General features: G+C 28.1%; 1 protein-coding gene across 5 annotated transcripts in view; it reads left to right on the top strand.

Moving 5' to 3' along the window:
- The window catches only part of LOC136984541 (tyrosine-protein kinase Shark-like), a 90,091-nt gene that overhangs the window by 37,089 nt on the left and 40,102 nt on the right, over window positions 1-12,900 (top strand). For all 5 annotated transcript variants that reach the window (XR_010882207.1, XM_067281566.1, XM_067281567.1 and 2 more), the window contains exons 4-5: window positions 1,931-2,091; window positions 7,915-8,050. Coding sequence is in view for 4 of the 5 variants with exons in the window: in XM_067281566.1 (XP_067137667.1) it covers window positions 1,931-2,091; window positions 7,915-8,050 (297 nt within the window). In the remaining variant the exon portion in view is untranslated. The remainder of the gene's footprint in view (window positions 1-1,930; window positions 2,092-7,914; window positions 8,051-12,900) is intronic.

Here is a 12,900-nt window from a genome sequence, read left to right as displayed (position 1 = left end):
ATAAAGTTGATAAAAGGTGATAGAAAATTTTTCAAATGAATAAAATGATAAATTAAACTATTCATATTAATAGAATAAATAGTAACCAAAAGATATATCAAAGTTGATGCAACCATATTGCTGAATTGCTGGTCTTAAAAACTGTATTGTTTTCATTATTGATATAAATGGATTCCAGATTGTTTCAAGAAATGATTGACAAAAGTCTAATTGATAAAAATATTGAAATTTATCTGGAATATTCTGTATTGAGTTTTATTTTTTTACCTAAGTCTTTCTAGAAACATGTTTGGAGTTCTGATATTCAACCTTTGATAGGAATCTAAGGTTATGTAAATCATAATTTTACTTGTTTTAGAATTTTTCTTCATCATTTCATTTTTTGATATTTTTATGCTTTTGATTTACTAGGAAAATTATCATTATTTTATTAAATAAATTACATTTTTTAATGTTCTAATGTCTAATGAATTTAGAGAAATTTTACAATTACACTATTGGTCTGTTGATTTCTGCTTTATACAGAATTGAAAAAAACTAATCTAAAATAAAAGTAACAGAAAAATAAAACTTTTTAATTTTAATTTTTTGTTTCTGTTTTTAAATTGTGTAAATCAATTAGAAAATTGTACACTATAAAGAGAAGATATTTATAAATCTTTAGATTTCTATTTAGGCTTACCAGATGCCCCACTTTGACTGGGACTGTCCTAGTTTTATGATGCGGTCCCTGCATCCCAGCCGGTTTGTCATTTTGTCCCAGTTATTTAGTAAAATTTTAAAAGTGCCGAATATACAAGAAATAAAAATAATACAGCCTTGGGTAAAATGGCAATTTGGCAATTAAAATATCCTCTCTGTTGCACTCACTGTTGTCAATTAAATATTTTGTTTCTAGATCTAAGTACTTTTAATGTTGTCTAGATGTTTTCCCCAAAATTTATAGCATGTGGCCTATGAATTTAGATGTTTTATTTTTTTATAGAATTTATAATAGCATGTAGCCTATGAGATCCAGATAATTTTATTTCAGTTTTTAGACATTTTGTTTCAATTAGAGTTGGCAACACTGAAATTTACACTGGCACGTCATTGTTGCACATGTCCAATCTTAGTTGTGTTCAAATTGCTAGTCGGTATTTGCGATTATTTTGTACTGTACATTAATTTAATTTCCAAAATGCCAAAAAAACTGTGTGTTTACCTGGTTTGAGAAAAATATATTATGGTAAGCCTATTCCTATTAGAAATTTAAATATGAATATCAGAATTTCACATTTCTACAAAGAAATCCACCATGAAAAATAAATGTTTGTGAAGAAATTTCAATTACAAAGTTCAATAATTATGGTTAAAAGTTTGTAACTATTTATTGTCCAAAAATTAGGTCAGAATAATTGGGAAGATCATTATTAGATTCAGATCTATTAATTCATATTTATTCATATTTATAAATTTATGTTTGTCTAAGGATTGTTATTTGATCCCAAAAGAACTTTGGGAGACCTGTTATAATAATTAATATTTGTAATTTTCAGTGATAATTATTGTTTTGAAAAATTAATAGCTACATAAACAATAAATTCATAAAACCTATATTTAAATAAAGATGCTCTGTTGCAGTATCGTATTGCAATACATTTGTATGGTAAGCAAGAGTTGTGGGCCAATTCTTTTCTTCTAGAAATTCTAAATTAAAAATAATTTATTATAATTATTAAAATTATCATGAGATGGCAGCGTAACTGCCTACTTTTAGTAAAATTATTTTACATCTAATTATTAAGCCCGATAATATGACAGATCATTTTCAATTAAGCTATAAATTCAAATAAATTTAAAATTATAAAATTTTATAGATATAAAATATAATTAACTTAATTAGTAAAAGATAACTTTATTAAGAGTAACAACTTTTATTCTTTTAAAGGAGGATAAATTGGACTCTAGTTTGACTGAAAACTATAGTGATATAAAATTGTTAATTACCAAAACATTACATGAAATACAGCCTTGGTTCCATGGCCGTCTGTCACGACTGGCTGCAGAACAGCATATAGAAGAAAGTGGACATAAAGATGGAAAATTTCTGTAAGTATTCTAAGTCAAAACAAATTTAAATGGTTTCTTTAAATAGTGCTACTTTAAGTCACTTATTAAAGAAAGCACTACAGTGAGCATAACTAGTTATACCCACTGTAATGCTTTACAGTGAGTATGACTAGTTATGCTATATAATAATAATAACAACAACAACTCTGTGTTACCTAAATACACACATATGACCAAAACACACACATTCAGCCAAAGTCAATACTTTTAGGCCTACATACATATATTAGTCTATTCTGCTGTAGTTATTGTAGTTGCATACCATGGCACTCTACTACAGTCACAGACAGACACAACTAAAGCACAGACAAATCATAAGCTTTCCTGGCAAAGAAGGCTAGAAACACAAATAAATAACATTAGACAACAATTAGGCAGGATGACACAATACATTAGAAACAAAACTCCAGACTTAATGAAAGAGGTTAGAAAAACATCCAGGAAAATTAATACACAGTACAAACATCACAAAACACATGTACAGGAATAATTGACTTTCTCAAACAAAAACTAGCAGCTAAGTTGTATAGATTGAAATGATATAAAACAAGTATACTATTAAAACAACAAAATAAATTATTTACTAACCTTACATATTTTCTACAGACACCTACATATCAAACCTACTGCACAATCATACCAACAGAAAAACAGCTCACAGGCTATTGATCTTCTCTTTGGTCCTGTCTGGTCACACAACAATGAAACAAACTGAATCAAATAGTAAGAAGAAAGAGTGCCTAAGACACTTCATGCCCTGTGTCAAAATAAGCATACACAACATCCAATATGCAGTTCAAATAACACACAGAAGGAAGACATGTGATGCAGATAACATTTATAATTTCTGGTACAAGAAAATGTATGTCTCTGCACTGGAATCTAGCCAAACATTTTAAATATACACAATCAACAATCACAAGATATGGCAAAATTTCTTACACCAGGACATCATATATATGAATCCCAAAGTGACATCAGAGATTCTACACAATATAGACCAATGACATGCCTTTTACACTCTACAAAATACCCAATTCATACATTACAAATAAAATATACCATTATGTAAAACAACATGATGATAACAGAAATACAAACACACACAAATAAAACAAAGACTCAATACTAAGAAAATGTGAATGCAAAACACACATTTAAAGGTATCAACCCATATGCCCTTTCTGTACTGGCTTATTCATTTGGAGTTATACATTGGAGAAAAAAAAACACTCCAAAGGAAAACATGAACAACATTAACAAAGTTGTCCTAATAACAACGTTTCGGGCATAGAGCCCCTCATCAGTCAACATTATCATATTCGATCTGCCATGCATACAAGGTTTAAACTCAGTTGACACATGTATCTTATTTTTTCTATAAACGGAGTAATCCCTTTTACACACAATATTTATATCTGTTGTACTGTACATAATCTTTTGCTTATTTTATGATATCCAGTTATCACAATATCTAGAAAATGTAGACTATAGTTGTATTCATATTACGGAATATAATAAGTGATTTTTCACAAGGACATAAAAATTCATTAATGTCTTATGGCTGTTTCGGCCTCATTTTCTGTGCTGCGGCATAGTACAAATTTGCATATTTTCAGAGTTATTATAGATGGTTAACAACGATGTAATTTCTTGCAATAATCACAACCTATATTAATATATACAGTGTGTTTTACAATATTTTTAACCAGTTTTCATTTATTTTTACGCTTAGATTTTTATTATGCAATTTTTGGCGGTTAGGATTGAAACACTTTCTTTAAATTTTCTGTTATACATATTCCTTTCTTTGTATAGGATTTGAATATTATTTTTGTCTATGTTGCAGTCATTAAGTAAACAGTGATCGTGGAAAACGGAGTTTAGTCTATGGTATTTGAGGTCTGCAATGTGTTCTTTTAATCTTATGCCTAGTTTTTATTTGGTCTCTTCTGTGTAGAAATTAGTTGTGTTGCAGGTGCACAGTATCTTATACACTACATTTTTTGTTTCTTCTTTTTTCTCTGGTTCTCTGTTGGGTTTTGTGGGTCTTAATCTATTTTGTAATTTTTCATATTTTGGAGCCAGCTTTATCTTTGTTGATGTCTTCATATAGTCCCTTTATATATGGAAAGCTGATATATTTTATATCCGTATTTAGCTTCTTTGCTTTATTATTATTTATGTTACTGTTTATCTTATTTTTCCAGTGATTAATTAAACTGTTGGGGTAACTGTTGAGAATGAATTTCTTTTTTAATTCTTTTGTATGGATATGTATGTATGTCAGGTTAAATAAGCAAAAGATTATGTACAGTACAACAGATATAAATATTGTAAAAGGGATTACTCCGTTTATAGAAAAAATAAGATACATGTGTCGACTGAGTTTAAACCTTGTATGCATGGCAGATTGAATATGATAATGTTGATTGATGAGGGGCTCTATGCCCGAAATGTGCAAATGGCACGTATCAACTAAATAAAGATGGAAATAAAGTGTTTAATTAAAACTCAACTTTGGGTTCAAAGTCCAACAATCAATAAAACATGGTTTCAAAGAAGAAATAAAACATATCCTAAGTTGTCCATAGAAAGGCTAATTCTTCCTCATAAAGAGGGAGGAGAAGGCCTCGCAGATGTTTTTAACTTGCACAAACAAATATAGACTTTTCCTATAGAAAACAAGAAACATCACAACTACACAAGAGCTAACAGAAATAGTACAACATTAAACTTGCATAACACTGACCTGGATCTAATACAATCTACAAAATGCAAAAACATCATCAGGCAATTTTAGACTCAGAAGCTCCCTGGTAGGCATCCCAACAATCTCAGTCAGGATCATTTCACAGAACACTACATCAAAACTGATGGCTAACTCATGGGTGCTCATTTCAAGAGATGGAAGGGTTTTTGATTGCCATATAAAACCGTCATAAATATAAGAAATTACAGAAAGCACATCTTAAAAACGACAAATGACACTTGTAGAAATGCCACATGCATGAAACTATATAACACATCACATTAGGTTGCAAGCTTTTAATACAAACTGACTACAGAAAATAATGTAATCCCAAATTCTTCCTATATCAAACAAGTGACAATCCTTGGCAAATGTAGTGTACAGACATATGAGATTTATTACACTATATAATGAAAAAAGTTTGAAAATTTGGTAAAATTTCTTTTATTTCAAACTCTGATCATTCATGTTGTGACAGAATATCTATTTGAGAAGAACTAAGAGCATTATTGTGTTCAGCAATTACAGATAGATTATCATCATCATTAACCCTGGGCTCATTGTCCTTTGGTGTCTGATGCCTTTTCCACTATTTTCTTCTATTTCTCTCGATCCATTGCTGATTTTCTTAATTCCCATACATTCGCTCCACCACTTCTTTACGTCATCAATCTATTCTCTATATGGTCTGCCTATTTTGTTGGATCCATCTATAATACCATAGACTAAAGTCTTAATTTTTCTGTTTTCATTCATTCTTGTAATGTGTCCAAACAGTTGAAATTTTCATTGTATAATTTTTGGTAAGAGATTCTTTTTTATATATATCCTATTATAAAGTTCTTCGTTTGTGACTTTCTGCATCTATCCTATTTGTAAGATCTTTCGGTAACAGTATCTTTCAAATGATAATATTTTTCTTTCCATATCTTTTGTTATTATCCAAGTCTCACAGGCATACAGCACGCAGGAAAAGATGCAGGTATTCAATACTTTTAATTTTGTCTGCAAACTAATTGCTTTACTTTTCCAGATTTTGTCCATTGCTTTTAAATTTGTTTTTGCCTTTGCTATTCTAATTTCTATTTCTTTTCTGCAATCCAGATTATAGGTTAGTTTGCTTCCTAAATATGTAAAACTCTCTACATTTTCAATGTTTTTCTCATCTAGGATGTTTCTTGTCATATAGTTATCACCAAATATCATTGTCTTAGTTTTTTTGCTATTGATAGTCAGTTCATATCTTTTTCCTTCTTCATTAAGCAAGATGCAGGGAACATTGGTTCCCTGCATCTCTTGCATCATCTTATCCATGACTCTTTCTAAGACTTATGAAGATAGTTGGGGATATAGGATCTTCCTGTCTGGTGCCTCTTTTTGGTTTGAACCAGTTTCCTAGCTCCTCATGCAATCTCACAGCTGCTTCTGCATTATCATTAATATAACTTTAGCAGGTTTATTAGTTTATGATCCACTCCATAACATTTTAGCACTGTCAAGGTGGCTTTTTGGTCTGTGCTGTCAAATGCCTTCTGAAAGTCCACAAAACAGGAATAGATGTTTTTCTGCTTTCTTCTTGCCTTTTCAACTAATAGCTGTAATGTTAGTATCTGCTGTGTTGTACTTCTGTCTTTCCCGATACCTGCCCGTTCATCTGCTAAGTGTTCTTCCATCAAACTACTTAGTCTCTCCTTTAAGATCAACAACATTTTTCCTATGTGGCTTGTTAGGGAAATTGTTCTATAATTTTTGCACTTTAACATGCTGCCTTTCTTATGTATTGTCACCAATACTAATTTTGCCCATTCTTTAGGTATCTTTCCTTGTTTCCATACCTCATTGCACACTTGGTGTATCTTGTCAATTAAGCTTTCTCTTTCATGCTTAATCATTTCTCCTGTGATTTTGTTATGTTCGAGACTCTCATTGTCTTTTAACCATTTCACTGCCCTTTCAACTTCCTCCCTCATAATATCATTTTTGTTTTCAACACTTGGTGGTGATATCTTCCCTAATTCATCTACTGGATGGATTATGGACGATCCTATATTTAATAAATAATAGATTATTTAAATTGCTCATTATTTTTGAGGAGAATTCTTATAATGGTTAAAACATTGTTACCATAATTTCCAAAATTTTCAAATATTTTTTCAAATTTTAGTTATTTTTTAATATTTTATTTTACCATTTAAATTAAATCAAAAACTCATAAAAATAAATATCAAAAAAGAATATTAATAATATAGAATTAAATACTATTGAAAATTCATAACAATAAGCAGGGATAAAAATTTTATATAAATGTATTATTTATATAAAATTTATAAAATATATATAAAGCTAATAGTATTTTTGAAAATAATTAAGTTTGTAAATCTGTGAGTTATAGTTCATTTAATGTTAAGTTATTGGAGTATATATGGCTGAAATTGTATTGCTTTCTAGGTCTTTCTTTTTACTGTATCCAAATTATTTTATTTTAATTGTAAACGTAATATTTTAAAAATTTTTAGTTGTAAAAATAAATTCCATATTTAGGACATTAAACAGTGATTAACATTTATAAATAAATTTTATATATACAATTTTTACAGCATACAGCTTTAAAAAAGTTTAGTTTTTAAAGTTTTTAGTAGTAAATGCTGAATTTGGTTTGATTCTAATACAAGATATTGCTATCTGCTTAGCATCAAAGTTAAACTAATTTAAGTTTTTGCAATATAAATTAGAAAATAATAATATAAATTTTATAATATAAGAAAAATTTTAATTATCAGAAAAACAGCATTTATATAAAATTATTTACTTAAAAACTTCTAAATATATAATTTTAATAAAAACAAAGATATAATCTCTGTTATATAATCTTAAAAAAAAAAATTAAGCATACTCATTTAAAAAAGGTGTTTTTATGTTCTGAATCTATTATTTTAATACAAAAATTGTTGTTGTTGTTGAGATAATTACTGGATAATAAGAATTACAGCAATTGGTTTGATAAAATTGAATAATAATATATTTAAAAAATTTATTTTTATTTTATTTAGTGTCAGAGAAAGGAATGATAGTAGTTATGCCTTGTGCCTAAGTCATTCAGGACGTATTAAGCATTATAAAATTGATGTTTTGCCATCTGGTGAATTTGCAATTCAAGATGGACAGAGGTTTCCTAGCATTATGGCTGTAAGTTTTCACTAGCATTATGGTTGTATTCTAGTAAAAGTATAACAGTATAGAAAGTATTTAAATAATATAACTATATATTACTATAAATGCTTTACACTAAGTATTTTTAAAACATAGGGTAACTCTCACAATTTATACATTCATAGAAATCTCCAAAAGTAGTGTTATAAGGAATGTCAGAATGCTTTCCAAAATTATTTTAATAGGGTAGTGTCATTTTCTCTTTTGTTCCATGCACCTTTAGGGGATTTATCCCTAAAAGATGCATGGAACGAAGAATTTAGAATCTTCCAAAAAACCACTACCAAATCTAAACCTCTATCCGTAATGATATGGATTGTGAGGTATATAAAAACATCAAACAAAACTAGATATTTCCAGATATTACCAGATGCTGAATTTGATTCTCTTTCTTTCCATGAGTTTACCTATAATTATAGTATATCCTTTTTGGATATCATGACAGCTATTAGTAAGCTAAACATATCCAAATATAACCCAGATCACATTCCTATGATATTTTATTTGAAACTTAGGCCTACTTCTGCTGTCATCTTATCCAAACTTTTTTTCAGGTTACTTCAAAGAGGTCATGTGCCTAATCAGTGGTGGTAATCTACCATAAAGGTCATATGTAAGAAAGACAAACACTCTTATAGACCAATTTCTCACCTACTTGCAATGTTAAAACTTTTAGAGAACTACATTTATCAAATAATACTCATACATAACACGATAGCACCCAAATTGTCATTAACACATTACTGTGGGATAGAACACTATTTCACAAGTACTAATCTACTCAAAACTATTTTAAGCAACTTTGAAGACAAAAAAAATCACTCATGTTGTTTACCTTGATATTTCACAGGCATTTGACTCTGTACTCTCTAACATTTTATTCTTTTTACTTTGAGAACAATTTGATATCAATCCTGTCTTGCATACTTGGATAAATAATTACTTTTTGTTTTGGACATGCAAGATTGTTTTGATTTAGGTTCCTTAATTTTTTGCCAATTTGCGAAATACCAGAAGGTTTGATTTTAAGTGGTCTATTTTTTTCGGCTTACATCAATGGCCTCTTAAATAATATCAATTCCAATGTTATTGTATATGCTGATGACATCTAACTTCTAAATCATAATCCATCTGAATTACAATCTGACCTTAACACTCTTTTTTGGAATTTTCCAGAGTCAATTTAAGAATTAATTCTCAAAAAACAGTTGTCGTGAATTATTCACTGATTCGTAGTCTGCATCTATCTATCTTTTACCATTAACACACATGTCCTAAGGTATGTTTAGCCTTATAACAATCTAGGTATCATTTTTGACAGCAGGTTGACTTTCAAAAGTTTTGTAGATAAGGTAGTTAAATCATTGGCAATCCATCATGAAATTCTATGGCAGTTTCGTAAACCTATTTCATCTAAAATTGTCTTGAGACTACTTTCTTTATGAACGTCCAATCTGTAATAGACTATGGATTGCCTATTTGGTTGATGATTGCACCCTTCCTTTTCAATAAAGTTATCAAGGAAATCAATAAAATCTATCTGCTGCTAAATAGACTGTCATTTGCCCTATACCAATAATCTAAATGTAAATACAGTTAGGCTCGGTCTATCAATCTAAATGGAAATAAATATTTCAATTGTGTTCTGTTATAAATTTTTTAATGGTCTAATACATAATTATTGGCTAAGGCTGAGAGTTTCCTTGAGGAACCTGCCACATCATGTTTTTTTATATTGTTTTATGTTTTATCTTTATCCCATCATTTATATTTTTATAGGGTTTTTGAAAACACGAGTTTATTCAAACATCTTTTACATTATGATTTTACATATTTTAAGAGTTGTCATAGTATTTTATGTAATGTTTAATATATTACATCATATTTATCTGTTATTACTTATTTGTGTATATAATCAAATGATTTTTAAGTGTATTTACATTTATATTACAGTTTACTTATGGCTGTATACATCACACTTGTATTTATCATATGTTTTAGCCATTATACTATGTATTTTATTGATATTTTTGTTTTAATGGTTAATGGAGGGGTGGAGATCAATTGTTGTCTGACATTTCCTTCTGTGTATAAAAAATAAATAAATAAAATAAAAGTAACATAAACAAACTACATAAATTCTTTTAATGCAACATAGCTTTAGAACATAATAAAGACATCCTTTTATTCAATAAAAATTTTATTAATCAAACTGTTTTGTTATTTTAATTTGCTGAATCAAATTTATCAAATTTAAGGGGGAAAAAACTACTTTTGGTTATAGAGAAATGCATAAATAAAAATACAAATGCATATGAAAAAGAGATGACATATATTAAAATTAATTTGAGGAAAGAAGAAAATACTTTAAAAATTTTATAGATTTCAACTTAGAACATTCCCCTATTTTTGAAAGAAATTTTAAAAAATTCTATATATTTTACATATCATTTCTGAAACTCCGGTGATCTTAGCATTATTCCCCTTTTATATTAATCTTTATATAAATTTTTTTAAAAAGTAACTTTTTTTATGCATTTATAAATATATTATGTTTTCTTGGTTCTAAGACACACCATGAGTTTGAAATCAATTTTTAAGACTATGGAAGAAAAATTTTTTAAATAATCAATTTTATTAAATTTTGTTAACAACAAAATAGAACAAATAAAATCCAATAACTCTATTTTTGGACTGTCTGCGCACATATTTATTTTAATGCTGCATTATAATGTTTTTTGAAATGTTCATTTTAATGTTAAAAAAAGTTAAAATTAAATATTTGTTATAAGTAAAGCTAATTTGAATTAATATGAGTGTTAAATAGTATTGTCAAAATGTCTTTTATTGTATAATGCATCATGCAGTCTGCACACAATGACTGCTTGATTATTTACACTATAAATGTAAGACACCATTGATTGTAAGATGCATTTCTATTGTAGAAAAGTGGGTATAAAAGTGCATCTTAGAAATTGAGAAAATATAATATTTTATATTTATTAATGCTCTTACAAATTTGCTGTTTTAACATTATAAGCAAATTGTATAACTCCATAAGAAGTAAGGAAAATAGTATAATGCTAGAATCATTGAAGGAGTTCAGATTCAGGAGTTCGTTAAATAATTGCTTATATCATCAAATAATTCAATTTTTTTTTTCTCTAAATTCTTAAAAGCAAAGAAAGCTATTGAAATAATTAAAAATATAACTATACAGTAGAGCGTCGAAAAGTGGAACGTCGGTAATTGAAATGGCCGGAAACTAGAACGATTTTCAGTCGGACTGTGTCATGCTGAATCGAACGTTTTTGATACTAAATTTACTTCTAAAGTATAATTTTCATGTTTTTTATATTCTTCAATATATTTATTTTGTTTGTACAAAATAAAGAAATAATTTTTAACGATACGATAGCCTCGATGATTATTATAAAAATTTTCGTTAGGCTTAAAATCGACGAAAATTCAACACGAAGCGACACGCAACGGAGAAAAATTCAACAGGAAGCGATACGCAACAAAGAAAAATTTGAACATCGGACAGGTTAATATATTTTTTCGTACATAATCGGAAATTGGAAAAAATCACTACTTGGAACGACCCCAGTCCCCAATTGGTTCCAGTATCGACGCTCTACTGTACTTTAATTCTACGTGTTAACTAACTGGTTAAATTGTTGCATAAAACATTTGATTGATGTTTCATGCAATCAAAAATATTTTTAATTTAATGAAAATTTAATTGAATCAAAGATATATTTATATATAAATAATTTGAACAACAGCATACAAATATAAATTTCAATAATAAAACTTGTAACTCTAAATCAAAGTGCATATTTTTGTAACATATTTATTTGAAAAAATGTTCTTAAAATTCTAGTTATGAAATATTAATACAGTCAAACTTCATTAATTCAAATCTTTGGACAATTCAAATTCTACAAACTCCCCTTGAGTTTCTTAATAAATGTAATGTAAAAATTACTTGTTTAATTTGAATTTTTTTCCTAACTTTTGGATAATTTGAAGCTAGAATGTCCTCATTTTTCGAAAATTGTTACAGTTTGAAAATTCAAAGCTGGAGTAGCTTAGTTCACACTGAGTGAATAGCGAAAAATGAAAGCAAAAAACAAATGCAAAACTGGTCTTGACTGCAAAAAGTGATTACAAATTTCGAGCGTCTAATCATTTCCAAGTAAATGAAACAGAATAGCAGAATGACATTCTGTTATTAATCACTGTTGCATGTTTGTTACAAAATATGAAAGATGTGTTAAAAAGAAAACTATGTTGGGTGAGAAAAATATTTAAAAGTGTGAATTGCAAGATTGTCACACTAATTTTGAGGTATACTCTGTTATGTGATGATTTTGTAACAGTCTTAAAATCCACTAGAAACACCTGACAACAAATGGCACTGTGATAAGTGGTGAAATTTTTTCGCTAGCAAAATAGTTTGACAATTCTGAACTTCTGAGCTATTTGCAAAATGGTAAAATTTGCTGAAAATGACATATGTTGACGTGTTATTTCACTCTGTTTTTTCATTTTCACCAGCAATTTTCTCTCAGTATGAATTAAGCTTAACAAGAAAATGTGACAACCAAACTAATTATATTTTTTAGTATTACTTAATTATTAATTAATTATAATTAAGTAATTTCAGTATTACTTAATTATCAATGAAATTGTTTAATTTGAATTTTGGATAACTCAAACTATTTTGTACTCTCCTTGAACTTTGAATTAACAAAGTTCGACTGTATATAGCTATAATTGTATGATTATAGCATATTTTTAGAAACTAATTATTTGTTATT

This window comes from Centruroides vittatus, unplaced genomic scaffold (genome assembly GCF_030686945.1).
Source record: "Centruroides vittatus isolate TY-2023 unplaced genomic scaffold, ASM3068694v2 contig_922, whole genome shotgun sequence".
In the NCBI taxonomy this organism is placed as follows: Eukaryota; Metazoa; Arthropoda; class Arachnida; order Scorpiones; family Buthidae; genus Centruroides; species Centruroides vittatus.
The sequence above is the reverse complement of the archived record's forward strand: the minus strand, read 5'-3'. Positions and strand labels throughout refer to the sequence as shown.